This window comes from Vipera berus, assembly GCF_964194415.1.
Source record: "Vipera berus genome assembly, chromosome: 3".
Taxonomy (NCBI): domain Eukaryota; kingdom Metazoa; phylum Chordata; class Lepidosauria; order Squamata; family Viperidae; genus Vipera; species Vipera berus.
Window position 1 is genome coordinate 45,065,085 of NC_138204.1, and position 25,351 is coordinate 45,090,435.

Genomic DNA, 25,351 nt, shown 5'->3' on the forward strand with positions numbered 1-25,351 from the left:
CATGGGGATGCTGCAATGGTTATAAGTTTGAGAAACAGTCATAAGTCACTTTTTTCCTTGCCATTGTAACTTTGAAAAATCACTAAAACAAGTCAAGGACTACTTGTAGTTTGCTCCCTCTTAGCAATTAAGAATCTAGGTTTGTGATAAGATTTCGCTATGGTCTGAGAGCCTTGCCGGGGTGGCTCAGAGGTATACAAGAGCCATTTCTCTTTTTATTAAAGAGTTTTACAAAAACAAAATTTTACAATATATCCCCAAATCCCTCCCACCCCAAACCCACCCACTTCCCCCCCCCACTTCCCAGAGCTAAATACAGGATTATAGTTACAATAATCATATTCTAAATAAAAAATATGCATAATATACAATTAACCAAATTCATAATGTGCTTTAACTCCCCTTTAACATAACTACAAACAAAGTACCAATAACAATATCCCACTAAAATCTACTCATAAGCTAAATGGAACTTTTTAGTCCCATATTTGTTCTGAATATAATTTATCCATCTCCTCCAAACTGAAATATATCTTTCCTGTGAATGATCTTTCAAATAAGCAGAAATCTTAGACATTTCTGCAAGATTCGAAACTTTAAACACCCATTCTTCTATAGTGGGCAAACTATCCTTCTTCCAATATTGTCCCACCAGTAACCGTGCTGCTGTTATCATATTCAACATCAAATTAGTTTCTTTAACATTACAATCTACAACAATACCCAATAAAAATAATTGCGGAGAAAACTTTATCTTTCTCTTAAAAATCTTTTGAATGTTCCACCAAATTTTGATCCAAAAAGCTTTTATGTTTCTACAAGTCCACCACATGTGAAAATAGGTAGCTTCTGAACTACCACATCTCCAACATTTCTCTTGTAGCACTGAGGAAATGAAAGAGAACCAGGCAGTCCCCAGACTACTGCAACTTTTGGCATACTTTTTCAGGGATCAACAAGTCATGAACAAAGGAAAGAGATGTGGAAGGTAGGTCAGGCAAGGCAGTAGTAGATCTAGTGAGATTTTGGGACAAAACTTCCCACTTTGATCTTAGCAAAAAGTGTGAAAGGGGAAGGAAGAGATGAAGAATTATAGTTCTAAGGGAGCCTCAGGTGAGCTAAGCATTTTTGGTGATCTTGCAAAGTGATTGAAAAGAGCAACTTGGTAATTTCTTGGCAGACACTGATTATCATTGCCAGATAAAGAATCATGGACTGAAATGGAAGATTATTTGCTGGGAGATATGACTGTGTCTTAGATCTCATGTCGCAGATGCTATGTTCCATTAAAGCGTGCTTTGGGTCCTGGAATACCTGTGACATATCAAATAACAGTTTCTGTGTAATTTGAATGTACAGTTGGTAAAATAATTGCAGAATACCTCTAGTATAATACATTTCAATCTTGGGAACTGACTGAATTGTACACAAGTAATTGGTCTAAGCTGCTATTACAGCTATCATTGGATTTGTACATATTTATTCTAAGGCTGAACAGAACTTCTCATGGTTTGAAAGCTCCTCGTGATTTTTTCATCAGCATTTCTTCCATTTTCACCCAACCCTGCCTTGCATTCCAAATGGAGTAACCCCTCCTCCTTCCAATTTGCCACGCAAGAGCCTGCTGGAAAACTTCCTGTGCACGCATGGGAGCCATAAAAGGCTTATTCTGGCTCTTGTGTTTTTTTTTTCTCCTTTGCTTGCTCCTTCACTCCCTCCCTCTTTTTTTAGTTGATTCTAGCCTAGGCATTGAGAAAATACAGGTCATCTCAGTCATTGGGAATATTTTTGCATATGACTGTATTCCAGAGCCAAACCAAAGGGTTGGATTTATTCAGCTGGAGAATTCTTTTCGGCACATTTTCCTCTACCAAAATATAATCTGCATCACTTTTGGATTTACTTCCCACTTATAAAGGACTGCAGCCCCCAGGGATCCCAAAGCACAGATGTGAGTAACAATCCATAAATGCAGTTGGAGGGATTAAGGGGGCAAATGAGAGAATGACAGGGAGATTTTGGAGTTCATCTTGCTGTCTTTTTCTTTTGCAAAAGGTCTCATTTCACAAGAACATACAGCTGGCTCCTCAATATTATACAGAAAAAGGCTATTTAGAAGCAACAAACTCTATGCTGTTATTTTTGCATTTTTCTTTCTTCTTTGCCTGTGGAGGATCTTTTTTGGTGCACAGCTTTCATGAGATCTTAGATTAATTTAATCATAGTTATCAGGAATTCATCTAATATTCCTCAGTAGTTACTGAGAAGAAAAATGTGACTCAGTTTGGCAAGCTGTATCCTTGATTTGTCAAATGTCATTCTGTATTTTAAACATTCAGGAGTATAGATGTGCATGCTATAACTGAGGAAATTGCATTTAAGCATGTGAAGCTAAGTTTACATGCCAAGACAGATATGCATTGGATATGCTGTCGGGATGGAGTATCTTACAGCATTTTTAAAAAACATTTGCTACCCAGGGTGAATTTTCTCTAAGGGCAATTTCAGGCAAAGTACAATCTTTGCAGAAAGTGTACTGCAGTGCTTTCAAAAGATGTGAGAGAAAGAGGCAGAAAACACCAGGCTAGGAATGTTATTGGTGGTCATGGAAAAAAAAGCCAATGGCATTGCATCTTTAAGATGTTCAAATAAATTATAGCAAGAATTAAATAATCTGTTCATATTCAGTACTGAAAGAATGACAAACAGCAAAATAGGAATAAATGATTCCTAACCATGGAAACAGACCTTGGTTGTGAATGATGCCTGACAGCAAATCTTATGAGCCTGCACCTGGCTTCTTGTGAAGTGGCTCCAGATACAGGATAGATTGACCTGAGTAGTTTGAGTTCTAGCTGGCAAGAGCTATCTTTATACCTGATATTAAAAACTATAAATATATTTTATGATCTTTTGCATGCAAAATATTTACTTAAATGCATTGTTCTATTGTTACTTCCCCGTATGTTTACCAGACAAAGAGGTTACACCACAGTAAGATAATATTATATAGTGCAGATAAATCCTTATGCAAAAGAATAAATGGTCACAAAATTAACATCAGAAGCAATACTTAGAGGCAAGCAGGAGAAAATGTCAACCTTCCCATGACATTCGGTTTCAGCTCTTAAAAAAAATGCAGAAAAGCTGAGTTGTAACTTGCCAAGTGTTTAATTCTGTTATCTGAGGCTTCAACCTAGTCCTAGAGACTTATTTTTAATTCCACTGTAGGTGTTAATTAATTCAGCAATGAAAGGTTCCTTATAAATGCACTGTGAATGATCACTGGGTTTGGTTTTTACACTTCAGAATGATACACTGTTTTAAATTTGATTTTTCCTCTTATTTTCACTGCCATTATTTTGTTTTCCTCTTATAAATTAAAAAGGAAACTCCTTTGAGTTTGAATTCAAGTGATTTCATGGATGTATTGATGTGTTTTCTTCAACACAGCATGGGACCATTTTTGGAATAATTTTTGTCCTACCCTATAACTATGTTCCCCATCTAAGTACCAACTCAGCCAAACCATCCCACTAAAGCCAGACAAGTTTGGCTTGTCCAAACCTTTGATCTAACAACAGACATCTAACAACCTTGGACATGTTTTTATTTGAACGCTATGTTATTTGATTTTTTTTTCATTAAGAACAAATGAATTTGACAACTGAACTGGCCTACTTCCCTAGCCTTTTTCTTTTTTGGTTTGGGTTGAAAATCCCAGTTATTGCATTATAGACCAGTCTTATAAAACTAACTAAAGAGAGCTGCAGAAAAGATCTCAATTTGTATCAGCAGGATGCATGAATTATAAAATTCTAGATCAGCACCGATTTTTGAAAACAGACAAGAATTTAAAAATAAGTATTTGTAAGTGGCTTTAGAGAATAACCAAGCAGACGACGGGCGGAGGAAACGAGGAGAAAGGCCAGGGATGCTTGCTCCTGGGGCTACAGGAAAGACGAGACTCTTGTAAGATTTCCCAGTCGGTTGGGCTTAGTTTGCGAAGCAAGCCGGGGCGCCCCCACCGGGTAGAGAAGCGGACTCGGGTGCCAGCTGCCCCTCGGCCCCGAGCCGGAGGATCCGAGCCAGGCAAAGAGATACTGGAAAGAAGCACTGCTTTCGGAATAGAAAACGGAGGACACCAATGGCCTCTCCCAAGGGGAAGAAAAGAAAGACGGCACAGTGTTCACCAAACAGTAAGGAAGATAGAACCAATACACAAAAACAACAGAAAATTGATGGTTTCTGTCAGCCTATACCATCTGCAGTGGGTCGTGCATCCTCCCCCTTTCTCCTGCCGGATAGCTGCAAGGCTTTGGCATTGTTTGGGGATTCTTCCCTGGAGTGGGATCTGCGGGTGCAGGCCGAGGACAGCCAGTTGAGAAGCCAGTTGAGAGGCTCGCTAATCCCTCCACGTAATTGGATGACAAATGACTCAGCAGTTTTAAGTGAGTCAGCTCCAAGCCAGGATAAGGGACTAGAGTTGGAGTTTGACAATCATAGTGGATTAGATTTAGAGCTTGAAAACCAGCTAAGTGATAGCATAAAGGATTTCATCAGCCGGCACAGCATGCTCACTTCTCAGACAGTCCGGGCCATTTTTGACCAGTTTGCAGAGGTGCGTTTAAAGTTGGACTCTGTGATCAATCTTGTTGCTGCAGTACAGATGGAAAAGCCACAGGAAATTTCGACTGGTTGCCAGACAGAATGACCTGGTCAGATATCATCAATGGTGTGAACGAGGGAAGGAGTAAGTAGACAGCATATTGGCTGTAATGGCGGAAAAAAAGATGGTGAGCTGGATGGGCCTGAAATCCCATGTCACAGGTGTGTGGGGGGAAGCAGGCGATTGCTGAAGGAGCAGATTGTATTGAACATATATAATTCTGAGACAAATGAGGGTACTGTAGATGGACTTCAAAAAGATGGATAGTGACCTCTTTGTCACAGCTTACTTGGAGTGACAAGGGGGCAATAGATCTGGTAGCATATGAATATCTTCCACAATGTGATAATTATTCCAGAATTCTTCTTAAGTTCAAACAACAGCTCTTTCCAAGTCTGCTCACGCGAATGAGAGGATTCTTGGCTTTTTACCAAATTTTACCAACCCGAGTTTTTTCTAGTAGCAAAGTCAGCCCGTTGATCCAGAGAGCCCCTAGGGAGGGTGGTGCAGCACATGGGACAGCTGACTTGAAAAGTAAACGAAATAAAGAAAGTAAGTTAACTGAGACAGGGAGGAGATCTAGCATTACAAAGGAAATGTTGGCTGAGGCTTTGGTTCCAGCTACTGTGAAATTTCCTTCAATTGGCTTAATGCAAGATGAGATATTTGATTCTGCCTGCTTAGAAACTTTTTCTTTACTTTCATTAACGGAGCAGCAAGAAGTACTTAAAAAACTTAAAGAGACGAGGAAGCTGCTGAAGCAGACCATTTCCTCTGCCACCCCTTTGGTGCCGATAGTTCTGTCCCCATTAAGTCATGACGCAGTTCTGGAGAGTCAGCAGCTTATAAGTTCGGGAAGCCAGATATCTGCGTTTATACAGCATAAAGTGCCAGAGACAGCTGACCTGACAGTGCAAAGTGCTGTGGGATGAACACTGGAGATGGAAGGTACCCAGGAAGGAATCTCCCAGTCCTCCTCAGTGGCAAAAATGATACCAAGAAACGACGTAAGCGCGGAGCCTCAAGTAAAATCATTTATTGTGGAGGCAGAGATTAATAGAACTTATGGATCTGCAAGCCTAAAAGCAACAGGCAAAGAAATGATGCCTAAACAGTCTTCTATGGAGCTCAGGCAATTAAATGGGTGTGTAAGCATAAACGGGGGAGGATGGGTGGAAGAGATTATTCAAGAAGCCTGACTAGGAAATAGTGAGCAATCACTTTCTTTAAGAGTCCACTTCCTCTCATGGAATGTGGCAGGATGGAGAGGGAGTTGGTGCACAGATGATTGTATTAAATTTTTAAACAGGTATCATGTAATTGCCTTGCAGGAGACCTGGGTTAGTGGTGATGAGGCCCCAATTGAGCTCCCTGGGTTTAATATTTGGCAGCTGCCAGCAAAGAGGGTAGCTATAAAGGGAAGAGCTACAGGAGGGTTGTGCATTTTGGTAAAAGCCGAATTAGGTTGGAAGGGAAATGAGATATGCTCGTGTGCCGGCCCTTTATTTTTTCAAGCAATCCATTTGGCATATGGAGGGAAGTCAATGGTATTTATAAATGTGTATGTCAATCCAGCAATGGGCGATCTGTGGGAGGCACTAGAAGTAAAGATATTAAATATACGTAAAAATTTATAAAAACACCTTTAATTTTGGCAGGAGACTTTAATGCCCATGTGGGTCCTTCGTTGGAGCCTTTTGTTGAAAATAGTACAATTCCAGATGGTTATTTACATAACCAACAATTATGGGACTCCCAAGATAGGAAAAAGAATAAAGATGGGGGAAATTTCTAACAATGGTATACAACTGTAACCTTCAAATAGTAGGCCAGTACACAGAGGTTAGAAGGTATCCCATAACCTTTTTTGGTCCCAAGGCATGTAGCTCTATTGATTACTTCTGTGTTTCTCACAGTTTAGTGGCAGGGGCTACTTCGGTCTTGACGTCACCAAGGCCAGAAAGTGATCATCTTCCGATTGAGATGTCCCTGGCACTCCCCTCTGATTTAAGGAAAAGGAACCAAATAATTCAACAAATAGGCTTCAACTTGGATATAGCCCAGGAGAGAAGGCTAACATGGAAGAGGGTTGATGGGAAAGCAGTGACAGAATTTATGAATTCATCATGTATGGAAGCCCTAGCACATATATGTTCAAATAGTATGGGTGAACAAGAGCTTATAGTATATTTTGTGGAAATATGTCAGAAATTGAAGCATTTTTTCATGACTACTAAGTCAATGGGCCAGTTTGATTCTAGTTACTCAACATGGTTTGATAATGACTGCAAGGAAGGGAAAAAACAGCTTAGGAAATCACTTAGGAGATACTTAATGAGCCCGAATATGGAATTACAGAAGAAGTATATTATCATGAGGCAGAAATATAAGCAGCTACTGAAGAGGAAAAAGGCTTCTTATATTGACAACTTATGGGCTGGCTTAGAACAGGCAGCAAAGCTGGCCTCACCCACACTCTTCTGGTTGGGGGTCTCAAAAATTATTAAAGATAGAAAACCAATAAGTGACCCAAATATTACTGCAGAAGGTTGGGAGAGGCATTTGGCCACTCCAGCAGTTGCGGAAAGCTCTGATGAAGTGATATCCTCTCTGAGCTTGATACAGGGATATGAAGCCTTACCCCAGTGGGCAGAAGTGTCAATCACAGAGGTGAGGCAGTTAATTTCTTCCCTGAAGACAAACAAAGCTCCAGGACAGGATGCGCTCCCGGCATCTCTATTTAAAGTAAACATAGCCTGGTGGGCACCTGTCCTGGCAGGTCTCTTTACTTTTATTAATAGAACAGGGCAAATTCCTGCCAGTTGGCGTACATCAATAATTGTTCCATTACATAAAAAAGGCTCTAGAGACAATCCGGATAATTTCCGGTTAATTAGTCTAATTGATATTTCAGCAAAAATTTATGCTAAGTATTTGCTTCATAAATTAGAAGACTGGATAAAGAGAAACAACATTCTAGCTGAAGAACAGTCTGGCTTCAGGAGCAGAAGATCTACAGTGGACAACTGTTTTGTGTTGGACCATCTAATAACAAAGTTTAAGTTTTGGAAAAAACCATTGTACGTGGCATTTATAGACCTGAAGGCAGCCTTCGATACAATTGATAGATCAATTCTATGGGATAAAATAGAGGCTGTGGGAATAGAAAAGAAACTGCTACATTTAATTAGATTGTTATACATGGAAACCCAGGTAAGAGTTCAAGTGAACAAAACAGGATCGGTAACAAATGCAATTCCAATTAAGAAGGGCGTAAAACAAGGTTGCATTTTAGCCCCAACACTTTTCAATTTATATTTAAACGATTTTCCAAAATGTCTGGAAGACTTATCACTAGTATAGGAACTAGTATAGGCCTATACTTATTACTAGTATAGGCCTAGTATAGGAACAAGACAGGTAAATTGCTTGTTATATGCCGATGATATAATTTTGCTGTCGGCCTCACAGGTGGGGCTGCGAAGGTCACTAGGAAGGTTTGCAGCATATTGTATAAAAATTGTTTGACAATTAACATAGAGAAATCAAAGGTAATGATATTTAGCAGGCAACAAAAGATGAGAAGATGGGTTTTAAATGGCAGAAGAATAGAACAAGTTCAGTCATTTACCTATTTAGGGCTAGTATTCCAGACAAATGGTAAATGGAATAAGCATGTAAAAGCCGGAGCTCAGAAGGCCGTGGCTCGGATGGCCCAATTAAACAAACTTATTTCAGAGAAAACTCCATCTTCATTAACCCCAGTGCTAAATGTCTTTCAAGTGAAAATTGAACCAATACTTACATATGGGGCAGAAATATGGGGATCAGTTAAGCTGCCTGGGCAGGAAATTCCTCAAAATAAGTTCCTGAGGAGAATTTTGGCAGTGTCCCCTGGAACCCCAGCATGCGTAGTAAGGGCAGAAACGGGAGTCCATGCGATCGGCACTAGGGCCATGCTGAAGACCGTTTATTATTGGCTAAGAATATCCTTGATGGAGGAAGGGAGGTTACCTAAGCTAGCGCTAATGGATCAGATTGTTTCAAGTAACAAAAATAATTGGTTATCAAGAATTTTGAAGCGGGTATCTAGCTTTGGTATTCCGTCAAACTGGCAGCAGTATGATCATAGGCAGATTCGATCTTGGATCGCACAGAGATTTAAGGACATAAGTGCACAATCGGACATCACACAGGTGACAGTAGCAAAAGTTTGCCCCTGGTTATCGGCTAATAAACACATTTTTAAAATAGAAAAATATTTAACCTTGCCTTTATCTCCCATCATAAGGAGATTTTTTACCAAATTGAGATTGGACCAACTTCAATCAAACATGCTTTGGGGCAGATATAGGGGGATTCCTGTAAGTGAAAGAGTCTGTTTATGTGGGACAGGGCAAGTTGAAACAATGTCCCATGTAATTTTTGATTGCCCCCTGTATTCAGATTTGAGGGAACATCAGTTGGGCAGGATCTTTTATATTAGTACCCCTGTGTCTAAAGAGCGCTTCTTGCATCATTGTTTGTTAGGCTCTAATTTGCAGTTGGTGAAATGGATTGCAAATATGCTGTAAAGTTGATGGAAATAAGAACAAAGTTGGTGCAGCAAAGTGTGGTAGATTGTAGGAAAGATCACTTGATTTAAAAATGTGATTTTAAAAGTAGTTTTAAGACTGTTTGGGGCAGACGCAGGGGTGATATTATAATATAATTTTAAGCATATTTAACCTGTATCTTAAATCATTGTATTCTATCCTGATTTTATTTCGATTGTATTTTGTTTCAGTTTCATTTTAAATTGTATTTTATCCAGTTTCATTTGAATTGTTTTTGTCAAGTTTTAGTGATATTTTGTTTTTGGAACTTGGCAATTTGATATGGCCCAAGGGCTAATCAATCAATAAATAAAGATGATTGATTGCATTATAGCAAATGAGTATACTGTAAAGGGGAAAAGGCCCATTAATATTTCAAAGTTAAAAACACTGACTGTTAAATTCACAATTCATATGTATGTACATATAGTTAACACTTTTAATATAGGCTTTTGCTCTGTTCTATGTTATTCTCTGACTTTATCATTGGGATAAATATATTCTAGGTGCTTGGTTAAGAATGTTAACTTATACCTGGATCTTGCTGGGCCACTGGGAGGATACTTTGCAGGAGATGCATGGTTAGGAGAGAAAGTTACACACACCAGTATTTAAAACTAAATTTGGGCCTAGTTAATATTTGGATGGGGAACACTGGGGAATGGTGTTTCCATCAGTTTGCCACTGGCTATCAGTTAAGGATGTATTCTGAAAATACTGCATGGCTTAGAACTGGGATTGTGTTTACTTATTCAGGGTCACAACAGGTGAGGAAGTGCAGATAGAGGTTCTTCCCTGGCAAGAAAAAAGTAATAATATTCCCATTACATTTTGGTATAAGAGAGATATTTGAAAGGGACAGCAGTGGGGAAAATATGTGCTTTTATTATATGAATTACATTTTAGGAATAATTAATTGTGCTCACACAGAGAGGGTCTCCTCAGGGTGCCGTTGGCCAGACAATGTCGGCTGGCGACCCCCAGGGGGAGGGCCTTCTCTGTCGGGGCGCCTGCCCTTTGGAATCAGCTCCCCTGAGAACTTCGGATGGCCCCAGATCTCCGGTCTTTTCGTCGCGACCTAAAGACATACCTTGCAGGCCGACCTGGACTGACGTTGGGGTTTTTAATTAATTATGTTTTTAATTTTTACTGGTTTTTAGTGGGGCTTTGTAAAATTTAATTTCTTTTAATATTTGTATTTATTGTTTTTATTGTTGTTTTTATTGTTAGCCGCCCTGAGTCCTTCGGGAGATAGGGTGGCATATAAGTCCCATAATTAAATTAAATTAAATTAAAGTGATAATATATACAATGTTATTACATATCTATATTTGTGAGCATTCTTGAGGGTTTTTTTCAGGAGGAAGAGGTGGAATATAAATTCAGAAATCAAATAAGCCAAGCCAAATAGCGGATGATGATAACAACAAGGCCCAATTAATTTATCTATGAATTTTATTTAAATGTTTAATTATAGATTTTATCATACTAAAATTGTCAAAGTCCCACAGACCAGTCTAAATGAATTTTCTTATCTGAGGAAGTTAATATTTAGTAATGCCATCTATTCTACTTGTAAGAAGGATCTCTTCTGCATGTGTCATTTGAGAAAAAGGATGTCTATTAAAACAAATGTCCAGTCAAACTGACATAATTGATATTAGCACAATTTACATAATTTGCATAATTTTGTATTTCACATGTTTGAACTGCTTTGGAAACAACAGACTTGGTGTGTTATTTGGGAGTGAAATTTCCACTCACATTTTATCCATTCATTTGAAGTTTGCTGAATAGGAGTTTGAGCTTTTATTATACAGTAAGTGAATTTAAAAAGCAGACAAACAAATCTGAGCATAATTGTTTTTCTCCCAAAATCTTATAAAATAGTCTATAAACAGAATACTATTGCTTAAGGCCAGATTTCTGCCCAAGTTGTTAGATCCATTTAAAATAAATTGTTTGCCATAAAACAAGGTCAAATGAGTATTTAGAGCCAGTAGGCACATTAGTTGGCACAATAGCACATATTGGGATCATATTATGGAAATTCTTGTAAAATGGTTGCCTTGGTGGGCATGGCCAATTGGGAAAACATTCTTTAATCAGAAAGTAATTTAGTTACAAGTAACTGGAAATTAAAATGATTTTTTCTATTCATCCTGCACTTAGTTTTACAGTGATATACTATTCCCTTTGTAAAACAAGAATAGGAGCACTAGACTAATTCATGTGTTAGCATCAATAAAAACTATCAAGCACATGCCAATTTATCTTCTCATTTTTGAAAACATGAAAAGTCTGATGGCATTTTATTGGTTTTTTATAAACCGTTGTGTGATACAGAGCAATATATAATCTGGGCCAATGATTATTCTGGTATAAATCAGTCTACTTCATTTAATGAAGTGAACTCTACTTCATGAATGTATGGAATAATAAATGTGCTATCTAAGAGGCCGGGGATTAGGTATTATTGTTATAGACCAGGGGTGTCAAACTGCTGGCCCATACGCCGGTTGCATCATGCTGAAGCCACGCCCACCCCACCTCCAGCAATGCGAAAAAAGTCACGATATGTCACGACACATCACATGACATGGCGAGTTTGGCACTCATGTCATAGACTCACAGGGTTGTCTTTTTAAAAATGCCTCCCTGCCATTCTTGTTTTTCCATGATCTATTTAAATTTCTGTTCTAGAGCTTACTCATTTTCTGGATTACATGCATGAAGCTTTTCCTTTATTTTACCTGCAAGAATAGGTGCATGCCAATTTGGTGGGGACCTCAGTTACACGCATATATGCTTATGCCTTTAAGGCCACTTAATTTCTTCCATTCCAAAGGAGGAAAAAAAAACCCTGTCTGGAAATAAAGCATTCAGCCTGAGCCTGCTTATGCTCACATGGGGACACTGGAGCAGCTGCTGCTCCCTGTAAGCATAAGCAGCTGGGTCCATTTCTCCCTAACCTCATTTACATACTTGTCAGCTGTTTAGAGCAAGACAGCAAAAATAATCCCTTTGCTTGTAATAGGAGTTTGCAGTTTTGACTGTGCCCTAATTAGAGCGCAGTTTCCTGGTGCTCACAGCTCAGTGCTGTGCTGCATGAGGCAGCAACAATTTATGAGAGATGAAGTGGGTGTGAATGAACCAGGAAGACAAGAAAAAGGGGCTTCGAAGGAGAGATCCAAGAAAGAAGCAAAGTTGACTGGAGGAAAATCTTCATAGCTGGATAGAGGCTCTGATCTGCATTGAATTTTGGGGGTGCAAGAACAAAAGGAATAAATTTATCTTATCTTATTATTTAGGATCAATACCCAGCAGACAAAGAAATGGAGGATTAACTGAGAAGACCCAATAAAAGGTATGAGAGTTATTTATGTATCTATAGAACAAAGGGGACAATCTCCTCTTGACTTTAAGCCCTCCAGATTGATCCCACAATCAGCATAATAACCAGAGGTAATACCATAGTAGCTGCAGTCTAACATTAGTATTTGATAGGCTACAGATCAGCTACAGAACCAGTCTGGGACTCCAGAAGATGGTAGAGGACAGGAAGGTCTGGAGGAACATTGTCCATAGGGTTGTGATGGGTCGGACACGACTTCGCAGCTAACAACAACAACAACAAGATATTGGGAGATCATTGGTTCTAGCTCTGCCCTAGGTACAAAGCCAGTTATGTGACCTTGATTCAGTCACTTGTCTCAGCTCTAGGAAGGAGACAATAGCAATAAAAACAACTTGCCAAGAAAGCTGCTGAGTGTTTTCTAGGCAGTCTCCAAGAATTGGACATGATTGAACAGACAAGAAAAAAAATCTAGAGATGGTAGAAAAGTCATAGAAAAGTTAGCTGTTAGGACAGAGAGATGCATCCATGAAATTCTCAAGCCACTGGAAAACTGCATCCCTATGTTTGAACATCTCGTTTGCTGAAACTTTCTTATGTTTTGTTGCAGTATACATGGATTACTAGCAGATGTTTCCCTGTCCCTGAGATGGAAGTGCCAAGCATCAAGGACTTTCAGTGGAAAACTCTAGCACCTTTGCCCAGTCCAAGAGTCTATTCTTCCCTGGTAGAGGCTGGTGGACAGGTGTTTGCCATCGGGGGCTGTGATGACAATGGTGTGCCAATGGACTGCTTTGAAGTGTATTCCCCAGAAGCAAACCAATGGAATTCTCTGCCCCCGATGCCTACGGCCAGGGCTGGGGTAGCAGTAGCTACACTGGGCAAGAGGATAATGGTGATTGGAGGCGTGGGAGCCCATCAGATGCCTTTGAAGATAGTGGAGATGTACAACATAGATGAGGGCAAGTGGAAAAAAAGAAACTCTTTGAGAGAAGCCTCGATGGGTATCTCTGTGTCAGTAAAAGGCAAGGAATGTTTTTTTAAAAAAAATAAAAAAAAATGTGTAGTAGAAACAACTTTAGCTTTGAAGGAAGTACCTTGTCCTTGGATATATTTCTATTTATAATTGGTGGGATGAATGATTTTTTTTCTTATACAGTCAGTATTGTCTGATTTTGACCTTTTCACCTGAATTGTTGGAATAACCATCAATGAATTGGTCTGGTTAAGTTTATGCGGTTTTCAACCATCTGGCCTAGCACTCGCTGTGAAGTCTGTTTTGTAATTGGAAGGTGGCCTGACCTTTTCTTCTTCTTTTTAAACCCACACACAGCCAAGCATGTTTTGTATTCCTGCCAAATATGGAAGAAGTTGTTTATTCTGTTTGCTTTGGTGAAGTTTTTATAGCTCCCAAAGGACAGATAAATCAGTGCTTTCTAGTGCATGTGACAGGCTGAAGGTTTTTGCAAAGCATGGAGTGCCAAGATCATTCAGTAGGAATTTATATAGTAAGGTGAATGTGTGCAGTCAAGCATCAATCTTTTTTCCCTTCAGTATCTTTACCCTCACATTACAACCTGCTTTTGAATATTTGAATCATTTTAGGTATGTGTTTGCAATGGAAAGTATCAAATTGCTGTTATGGAACAGAAGGCCAGAAGCCTTCTTTTACCCAAACAAGCATTTACCTGTTTAAATGGGAACTTGACTGCAGGAGAGACTGCTTAGAGAAGAAGTATTTATTGGAATTTAGCAATTTATCATTGCTGTTTCGCATGTGAACATCTCTTATTAAATGGACTAAAGTCATAAATAACTTTCTAGCAAAAGCACTTGGTGGAAGTTTTATCCTTAGAGCAGCAGTCAGGCTATGTGATCTGTGGAACATGATAACAACAATGAATGTGTTTCAATTCAGAGATTATTCTGATTTTATATTTAAAATGCATGGATTATAGCTCAGATATCCCAATTTCATAGTTGGGATTTTATTTCTTTTTCTCTTCCTGTTCCAGACTACCGGATATATGCAGCTGGTGGAATGGGAGCAGATCTACGTCCTCACAATTATATGCAACATTATGATATGCTTAAAGACATTTGGGTGTCCTTGGCAACCATGCCTACACCTAGGTATGCTGCCACCTCCTTTCTGCGTGGCACCAAGATCTATGTTCTGGGTAAGAATACACCTCAAGCATCTTCCCATTTTGCAGCTAACTCTAACCTTTACCCTAATTTATCTCCACGTACATAATTCAAGAACCCGTTTCTTCTTCCTTAAACAGCTGCTCAAAATATACAGTGCTGGAAATGTCCTTTGAGTAAAAAATGTCTGAGCAGTAACTGTCAGGTTTTCTACAGGAGCCACAGGTGCATGGCTACATTTCTCCATCATGGTGGAAGGAAATAGCATTTACATGAATGTCACTTTTCCTGAGCAATATTGTGAGATTAAAGAGAGGAACCCACAAACAGGTTCTTGGAAAACAACACTGAAGTGCCATTCAAAAATCATCAGTCAGAAATAAAATAAGGAATATCTTCCCTGGTTGCCTAAGGCAGCATATTGCTCCCAACAACCTGGGTCCTCATTTTACCAGCCTCAGAAGGATGGAAAGCTGAATCAACCTTGAGCTGTTCAGGATTGAACTCCTGGCAGTGGGTAGAGTTAGCCTGCAATACTGCATTCTAACCACTGCAGCACCACAGCTCAGAAACATCCATCTCAGTCCCTGTTTGGCTATTTTTTGCCAGAAAGCAGACACATCTTCCTATGCATAAGGATGAAAGGTGAAAGAGGAAAAATGGGTCTTTAAATGGGAATTGCCATACAGTAGTTTACATTCTTACATTTTATTGAGCTTTTAAACAATGCTATCATCCAGTTATTGTCCTCCCCAAAATGCATTTGTATTTCTATCATAACTACAGAAGGTTCAATGTGAACTGCAGTCTTCATGAGTGTAGAGAGCCTTAGCATTGTTCCTCCTTTTATCTTAAAACTATTGGGAACCTTCAGCCCGTAAATGTTTTCTCCTCCTTACCTCCCAGGTCCCAGATTTAGATGGCTAGCAATTTTAGAAGGCTCTACCTTCAAAGCTTTTAAATAGCCAATAACCTCCATGAAGTTTGCAGTATTTTAAAGCTTCTTTTGCAGTGCAGGGAGACCATTTTTAAGGAACATGGAATACTACTGTACCACATGGGTGAGGCTAACCTTGTTGCAGAAACATACAAGGTGGTGTTAGCCATCTCATTCATAATATAACCCTCTAAGATAAATAGATAATGGGAGTTTTTTAAAATAGCTTTCAATTACTTTCTAAAAGTCTAACTGCAGTATTTGTGCAAATATACATGAGAATAGTTGTTCACATGGAAATAGTTACATTGAACTGCTTGCTTGACTGAACAGAATCATCTTGTTCTTTGCCTGAAGCAACTGTCTCATGCATTCATGAAAGCATGTCATCAACTCAGACCATAGTATCCAATAGTTCAGTATCAGCAGCAGGACACTGTAACACTTCATTGTTAGCTTTAAGGTCTAGGAAGTATTATAACTGGATCTGATGGAACTTAGAGAAAGCCACATATAGAATTGCAATGCATTTAGATGTATGGTATGTCACTGGTATTTTTACTTGTAACTGACCAGAAATATGCAAGAACGAAGGGAACCACCTGTCTAGAATCAGTGTTCCAAATTCAGTGCTTTATGGGTTCACTGAATGCACAGAGATTCTGAATGTGTAGTTTTGAAGCTGTAAATTCCAAAGTTTTCTGAAGTGTAGGCACTAATCCTTAGAAAAACAGGCAGAAGAGATACAGAAATGACAAAGTAACTTGAATAAAAGAGAATAGCTGCAAAAATGAGATGGACAAGGAAGACAATTGAAGTAGATAAGCTTGTCTCTTGGATTCTGAGTTCAAAAGGAGCCAGGCCAATTTATCTCCAACTTTTTCCCTAGGGTCCAAAAGAAACAGAGAAAAGAATAAAACGTATGAATAATTTATATCAGGTCGACTTCGTATTAATACTGTGTGTACACCTCTAAGTTAGTCTTGACTCCTGCTATTTGTTTGAACAAATCCATATAGTTTTCTTGACAATATTTCTAGAAGTGTTTTGCTTTCTTCCTTTGGCTAAGAGAAATTGACTAGAACTCAGCTGGTTTCCCACTTAAGACAACACTAAAACTCATGGTTTCCTTTTTCTTTGCTCAGTGCTTTTAACCACTACATCTCTAAAGTTAGTTCTAATCTGGGGGGGGGGGGGACAACCAGTAAATGGGAGCAAAAAGATACTAAGTTCTGATTCTTTTCTGAAACATCATGGTCAACTGGAGCTTTGCATGTCCAGTATAGCATCCTTACTAAGCATGACAAATCCAATTCAACTGGCATTTAACAGATTACATATTATATTATCCTCATCAGAGAAGTCTCCAGGAGCCCAACAAAGTAAAACAACTTAAATCACGATTAAATCCAGAATTGGAATTTGGTGGTGAAAATTAGTTATGTTGGTCCTAAAATATTCCAGTATTTTAATTTAATCAGGGCCTGTATTAAACCAACTGAAGATCATACAATGATATGAAAATTGAATTCTTCAGGCAATATAATATGGTCAAGGAAAATAACAACATAGCTCAAACATCCCCTTTGGTCTTTTTCTTTTTTCGTTATCCCTTTTTGAATATTATTTATTTAACTATTTAAATACAAATAAAACTTCTTTTGCCAGCTCCCAATTAACATTTTAGTTATTGCAATTTATAACAATGTTTTGTTACAGAAACAGGGCTGGCTTTAGAATAGGCTGTGTAGGTACTGGCCTAGGGTGCCATATGTCCCTGAGTCAGTACTATACAGAAACATCCAAATCCTATAGATTAAACATAATTAAACCAAAGCAGTTTTTCTACTATTGGCTAAACAGTATCTAAGTGAATTATAATAAGCAGAGAACCTTGAGGCACCTTGTATTCTATTTATCTTTAACCATATGAGCTTGAAACTGTTTTCATTTACAATTTTATTTCCTTTTTAATAAATGATAAATACAGTTTACATTTAAACATCTACTCTTGTGACTAGTGGATCCACCAATTTCAGTCATTGTTGGTGACATCTGTGGCAGAAAATCTAATATTTGTTATGTCTCCAGAGAGGTAAAAACTATAGAACCAATTATTAGTCTTAGCTCTTTTTTTAAAAAAAATATACTTTATGTGAGATCAAGATTACTAGGTTCTTCAGTTCTATCAAACTTAAGAGAAACTGGAAAGACTTAACATTTTTTTCACACAGGGTCGAGCTAATATAGGGTTTGTTGTCACATGTTCAGACTGTATAACTCAAGCCACCAGTGGTCCACAGTGGTCCTCCAAGTGATTACATCTCAACTGCCCCTCATTCATTAGCTAAAGCCAGTTTGCTACTTCTGCCTACCTCCCTAGGTTCACAAATTAGTCAGGTAGTCCGAGCTTGCACATTATCTAAGTCTGTCTCCCCTCTTTACCACCAATTAGCAACTTTCTCATGGCTTTCAGGATCGTTGTTTCCATCAAGAAATATCTTGCAGTGTTGCCTGAAGATCAGACATTTTACTTGCTGTATAGCAGCTAGCATTATAGAGTGGAAAGAATGCATAAAAGGAAAAAAATCTTTGCAAGAAAGAATTCCTGAGCCTAGTGCTTGAAATGTAGTCTTTATTTAGGAAATAACATGGTGACAGGAAACTCTGAATTACTTTCGTTTATCTTCAGCTAAAACACTGTAGGATGCTCTTGTCTCTTATGGAGTGAATGGCACAGGTCAGAGACGGTATAGAAAGAAGGCAAAACTGAGAGAGGAGAAAGTGATGAAAACCTAAGAACAGCAGTTAAGTAGATATGCAAAGTACTTTAGGCAAGGAAGTGAGAGTCCCCCTTCATTCTCACTACATCTATTGTCCCAAGGGTCAATAATTTTATCAATTCAGAAGGTTTGTACACAGAAAATTGAATTTGAACATTGATAATATTGCTAATAAAAAGCATTTGGAGACTGCAGAATCTTCCCTACACCCAACCTACCTCTTTGATTAAATCAGAGAGTTATGTCTGAGCAGAGTGAAATGACAAAAGGCATTTCTGTTTTGATTTAGCTGTTCTCATTCTAAGACAGAAAAAAAATGTATGTTCTAAAGCTTCCAAAGTTGGGCCAGGATCTTCTGTGACCTGCATAGAACAGGAAATCTATCACTCTCATCATAAGTCATGATATATAATACTCAAAGGTTAGTTCTTGGCCCCCTAGGCAGAAAATCCCACATTTTCCCCTGGCAGTTCTATCTGCTATATGGGCAATCTCTGTCTCATGGATTTTGATGAGTAAATAGGTTGTCTTCTTAATTAATAGCAACAAATTTTATCAACTTTTTATACACTTCAGTATGGTCTTAGAACGAGAGTAAATTCTGTTCACGTCTACGCTAAATTCTGTTCACATCTACACCAGAGCTAACACACTGTACTGAGTACTGAGGCATGAGTAGATATGAACTGGCTGGAGAAATCTGTGACTTGGTCCACACATCGTAAAGTTGTCCAGTTTGAAAATGGGCAGACAGTAGTTATCAAGCTTCCTGCAAGGGGAGAGCAAGAATTATAGAAGAGGAAGTGAGTTTTTTTAAAAAAATTACTAAAGTAGTTACATAAACAGAACTTGCAGTAAAAAGCTCTTTTGCCTCCCTGTTGTTCATTCTTCCGGCAGCTGGTAAGCATGCTTAATCCTTCTTGGGTGATTTTAAAGCAGATATATTTTCTACAAATCTCAAACTCTCCCAGATGTGCTGACAGCTCCCTCTCATTTCTTACTCCAGTTCTGTGTTGAGGGAGTGATTATCCATCATGCCTTGATAATCATTTTGGTTAAGGCCAACTGTAAATATAAAAGAATAACACCACCACTAGCACACGCGCACACACACACACACACACACACACACACACACACACACAACAGTATATAAAATGGGCAAACTGCTGGAAACTGCTATGACATGCTTAAAGATCATAACTGTCACCTTGATAAAAATATGCAATGCTTTTGAAGCACAATTGATAGGACATCTATGGAATAAATGTATTATCCTGCAACACTGCATACTTTATGCCAAATATACAGACAGAGGTTTGTCTGATTTATGAACTAGAATAACAGTCTAAGAGTAATCATAATAATCAGTTGTGCCATGTGGTAAGTTAGCTTTATAAGTGAAATGTTCTTATAAAATCTGTTCAGCTGAGTGACTATCCAGAGAAAATTACTTAATGAGGGGTAATTCTTTTTTCCAAAGATTTCATAAGAAGTTGGATCTTGTTATTTCCTAATAGGACAAGGAAGAAAAGGACATAAAACTGAGTTGGTCTTTCATTAGCCCAGAGAATTCCTTTCCATTCACTTGTGATAGCATCTCTTTACCCCATTTTCCTCAGTTTCCCATTCCCTACTGCTTTCAAAATGATGAAAAAATAATATTGGTATGAAGCCAAGCTGACCTTTCACTACAGTATCTGCTTTTCTTTACTGAAGGCGGAAGGCAGTCCAAATATGCTGTGAATGCCTTTGAAGTCTTTGATATTGAGACCAGATCTTGGACCAAATTCCCCAATATTCCCAGCAAAAGGGCTTTCTCCACCTTTGTTTGCACAGAGAACAACATCTTTAGCCTTGGAGGATTGCGGCAGGGCAGATTGTACCGTCAGCCCAAATTCATGAAAAATGTGGATGTCTTTGACATTGAACAAGGTGGGTTCTTCTACGATTGCCTCCAAATTCCAATGTGGCTACATTTAGGTGTGGTGGGAGGAGAACAACCTTTTGATAACACACTTTTTATAATTAGTAAAATGTTGCCTCCATTTCTCCTGTGGCTTGCTATGTATTTTCAGCAATACTATTTGGGAAAATTCTGAAAGAATAAAAAATGGTGGTATGTACATAATGAACTGAAGTTTGCTTACTCAAGCCTTATAATGGGGTGTACAATCTGTGTTCCCTGGTTTGCATTTAACCTCTACAAGTCCTATTGATCCTAAAGAAATTACTGCCAAATTTCCATTATTAAATTTCAAACTGGGCAGAAAGGAAAATTGCTAAATACATGAAGAATAACTATATGAAACTATATGTATTAATATTAATTAGAATAAAATGTACTTCCATTCTGATTCCACCTACTTGTCTCTAGCAAATCACACAAAAGTAAAAAGCAGCCCATGTCCTAAAATGTTATACATCTCTGATGTAATAAGGGAATTAAGGTATGTAGTATAATAGTAAAAACTCTGGATTGCTGCTTTTGAGTTCACAACCCAAGTTGTATATTGATCCCTAAACATTTGAGAAGCCCGTCATCTAAATTATGTTTTCAAGCCAAGTGTTTGCATTGTAAAGTCTTCATTAGTTAATGTGACAACAAATGTAATAGTTTAAGTAGCAAATATTTTTATTCAGTTTGGTGACTGCCCCTTCAAGGATTTCAAGAATCTTATTTATAGCAAAAATAGTTTCTCTCCAGGTGCCAGAAAATTCATTGTTCCAATTGTACTGCCAATTGTTCCTAAATCTATATTAAGTTTTAAAGTTCAGATTTAAAACTTTTATGTGAAATTCAGAAGTCCAGAAGTCAGTTTTAACTTAATGGAGGAGATGGGTCTGCAGAGAAGTGAAGCAATTTATCATCTTACTGTGAACAGTAACTGCTCACTAGAGAGAGGACCCCACATATTATTGAATTAATGGAGGGGAGCAGCCTTTTATGAGATTCTCTTGAACTTCAGATTCTCATGCTTTCTGATGCTATGGGCTTCAGATTTGCTAAAACCCAGGAGGGGTTGGATGTGGAATGTTAACTTTTATATGTTAATCAATGTTAATATTTTAGAGCTCTGTGTAGAATTTTACTGGTAACTGGATAAAGAGGTGTTACTTATTTGATTTGCCTATTGTTAAGAAAAAGTGGCAGCGTGCTGGCTCAATGGTTAAGATGTTGGGCTTGTTGGCTGGAAAGCCAGCAGACCAGGTTCGAGACCTGAGCACCACATAGTGGGGTGAACTCCTGTTCTCAACCCAGCTCCTGCCAATCTAGCAGTTTGAAAACATGTAAATGCGAGTAGATAAATAGGTACCATTTTGGTTGGAAGGTAAAAGCACTCTGTGATGCCAGCTGGCCACATGAGAACAGAAATGTCTTTGGGTAACACTGGCTCAATGGCCTTGAAACGGAGATGAACACTGACCCCCTATAGTCGGCAACGACTAGTGGAGTATAATCTGCAGTGACTTCTCTTTTTATTGCTAAGAGATGGTTATGAGATGAAGAGTTTTATATTTATTAATTAAGAGAAGATGAGATTATAAAAAAAATTTATATTTGTTGTGATGAGGGTGGGAAGCTGCTTTCTTAAGGGGAGGTTCTTTTTACTTTTGCCTTCTTGCACTTTTTTCTTGGTGCTCCCCATTCCTCAGCAAACTGGTATCTTTCCTGAGGCCTGCCTCAAAGGAGTAGAATTTTTCTGGTAATAGTATATATTCAGTGGGGTTGACTGAACAGGTCCCTACATTGCTGCACTAACTGTATTACCATAATAATTTCCCCAGAAAGCAATGTCCATATATGTACATCATTGCATTCTGCAGCAGTTAACAATGGCAAAGGGCGGGAATACAACTGAAAGACTTGGTGATCATGTCTGCATCAAACAGTAAAAAAAAGTATAAGGGGGGGAGGAAATATGAGCACTCAGAATATATCAGTGGAAAAAGATCTATTGAGTTATAGGCCTCTAGCATGTTATTAGCTATGAAAAATGTCATGATCATTTAATAATGAATCAGGTTAATTTTCAGGAGGCTGGATGAAGATCGATCGCTCATTTTTTCTGAAGAAACGACGGGCAGATTTCATTTCTGGCTATTTAAAAGGAAGAATTGTTGTTGCAGGAGGACTAGGTGAGGATTTTTTCCCCATCCCTTCAAAGTTTGAACTATATTTTCCTGAAATGGTTAGGAAATAGACCTGTCCATGAGTCTACCTCAGAACTTTTCCAACGAGTACAGCTATGATAGCCAAATTATCTGAAGAAATGTTTAAATTCACAATTATTTGTACAGCTCTGAATATGATACAGTACAAAACAAATCAATTTCTTCTCTAAAGTGAGAGAGACAACCAAATCTATATTCAGGGGTAAGAAATGTGTGTGTGTATGTGTGTCTATATTCATATCAAAGCAGAGGGAGGGAAATCACCTTTTTCTGAAACTGGACTCAACATGGCACGTAATCGATTCTGTCTTCTGTCTAGCAGAATAACAGCACTACAAATCCAGCTGATTTAACTTGTTTTCTGTGGTTTCTCAAAATCAATTAGTTAAGAAACAGCAATAATCTCTCCAAAAATTATGGTTCCCACAGCAGTTTCTTCAAGTTTGGGAACTTGACGATGTATGGACTTCACCTCACAGAATTCACGAGTCAGGCTCAACCACGCTGGCTGAGGAATTCTGGGAGTTGAAACATCTTAAACTTTCCAAGTTTGAAAAACACTATTCCAAAAGATATATTTGCTCCAATTATGCATACATAAACAAACACATATACATGTATATCCTTTTTAAAAACAGTAATCAGTAGAATGTTGATTGGATGGCTTTGGGAATTCTGTGCATTTTCTATCTGTCTGTAATCATATTTCTCTCAACCAGGAAACCAGCCAACTGTTTTGGAATCAGCTGAGGCCTTTCATCCTGGAAAGAATAAATGGGAAAGTTTACCACCTATGCCTACTCCACGATGTGCTTGCTCCACCATTGTGGTAAAAAACTGCCTTCTAGCAGTAGGTGGAGTGAATCAGGGTTTGAGTGATGCCGTAGAAGCATTATGTGTCTCTGATTCCTAGCAGGCATGTCATTGGATGCTCACCATTCATAGTGATCTATAGACCAAGAAATAGCTCTGTAGCCTTTAAAGCTGGGCCAGTATCTTCAGTACGTGAAAAGTTGACACTTTTCCTTCACCAACTCAAAGCAGCACTGCCTTGCTTTCCTCTGATTCCTTTCATAGTGTCCTTTGGAAACAACAAATTCTTGCTCCATGTAACTACACAGTCTTGTGGTTCTGTCAGCTGGCAGAAGCTCTTTACTATAATGATGTCATCATCTCTCCAAGCATTATGGAGCACCAGTGACTCATGAATTTATAAGACACTCCCGCTGTCAACTCTGAAAGGCCAAAAATCAGGCCAGTTTTGTAATGGAGCAGTCAAGGTTCATAGCCTGACATGACATTTCATCCAAGGATTTAAGAAGCATATCATCTAGGACTATGAGAAGATTTTGCCTTCCTCTGAAATATCATGTACTAGTCACAGCTATTGAACAAAATCGTTAAGATTCTATGCTAAGCTTTTCCAAGTACTTTTTGAAGAGTAACAATGGAAACAAAGAAGGGAATCCCACAGAGCTAGAGTGCAGTGTGTCCCAGCATTCCTGAGCTCTTTGAATTACTGCCATTATGATAACAAACTTAATGTCTTTCTGTGGGAATCTTGAAGAGTTTGTAGTCTTCAAAATCCCCACTGTGATATTGCCATATAGGGATTCAAAGCATCTTGTATGAATGTCTTCCCAATCATGCAGCTTATGATGTCGAAGTCACGTCAATTTGTGCGAGAGCAACAAACATATTACCTTGATTAGTAATATATTCTATCATTAGAATGGCAGAATTGTTCTGTTCAAAGGCCTGAAAACAAAAGGTGAAGAATCAAATTCGGGAGAAGAATGCCTCTGCCCCAGGAACCAAGATATTACTCCTTTCAATGACCCTCCCTCCCTCCCTCTTTGTGTGTGTGTGTGTGTGTGTGTGTGTATCTTTCACACATTCTCCAACTCCACTATTGGTTCCATCCAAGGCACACAAAGTGTGGTTGAGTTTAATATAATTGATGTCTGAGTAGCAGGGAAGTTATGGACTTGACTCATAGCCACTTTCACACGTCCCATGGCAACAGCAACATTTGGGTGCAGTCTTGCTTGTCTTTTTAAAAAAAATCTGTTTCATATATTGTTTATTTATCTTCATTAACCTGCAGGGTGAAATTGTCAGTTTCACCCAAGTGGCACAATTGATCAGTTCTGGTTAGTTATTAACAAGTAACACAATTAAAATCAATGTTCATATTGTAACTTGAATAATTCCTATAGGCAGTTAGTGTTCTGTTCTTATACAGAGAAAAGAGAGAGCCCAAAGTTTACAAGAATACCATTCTTGGTGTTGATTTAGCTACTATAGAGCAATCATACACATACACTAAGGGTTTTTCTGCACTGCAGCCTTAAGCTGCTTAGCTCTTCTGTACATACTGCCTGGAAACGAAGCAGGCTTAAGGAATCCATTTCCAAATTTCGACCTTTCGTCCTCTTTGGTTATAATGATGACCAGGTGTCTCATTTGGATTGTAGTTACCACTGGCCCTGACTGGTGGATTCCTACCTTCTTTATCCCTTCTCCCATTCCAGGAACATACAAGCAAATTGCTTTCTGTACTGTGGGCAACAGAATTTAAGGTTATGTAGTTTCTACTGATGGACCTTTTCTATGAGCTCCCCACCCTCATTGACTCCCCCTCACTTTCTTATCTGGTGCAGCCACCATTTAAAAAGAACACATTAC

The 25,351-nt window shown here is 38.5% G+C and overlaps 1 protein-coding gene across 2 annotated transcripts; it reads left to right on the forward strand.

Annotated features, from left to right (window-relative positions):
* The first annotated feature begins 1,753 nt into the window (after positions 1–1,753).
* Positions 1,754–24,631, forward strand: KLHDC8A (kelch domain containing 8A). Of its 2 annotated transcripts, XM_081325320.1 has the most exons (7): positions 1,754–1,951; positions 12,576–12,631; positions 13,230–13,644; positions 14,635–14,799; positions 20,207–20,422; positions 22,526–22,627; positions 23,383–24,631. In XM_081325320.1, exons 3-7 carry the CDS (start codon positions 13,269–13,271, stop codon positions 23,574–23,576), a joined length of 1,053 nt encoding a protein of 350 aa, XP_081181446.1. In that variant the 5' UTR covers positions 1,754–1,951; positions 12,576–12,631; positions 13,230–13,268; the 3' UTR covers positions 23,577–24,631. The 2 variants fall into 2 exon arrangements, with proteins under 2 accessions (XP_081181446.1, XP_081181445.1); XM_081325319.1 differs by lacking the exon at positions 1,754–1,951 and having other exon boundaries at positions 12,388–12,631.
* Positions 24,632–25,351: the final 720 nt, after the last annotated feature.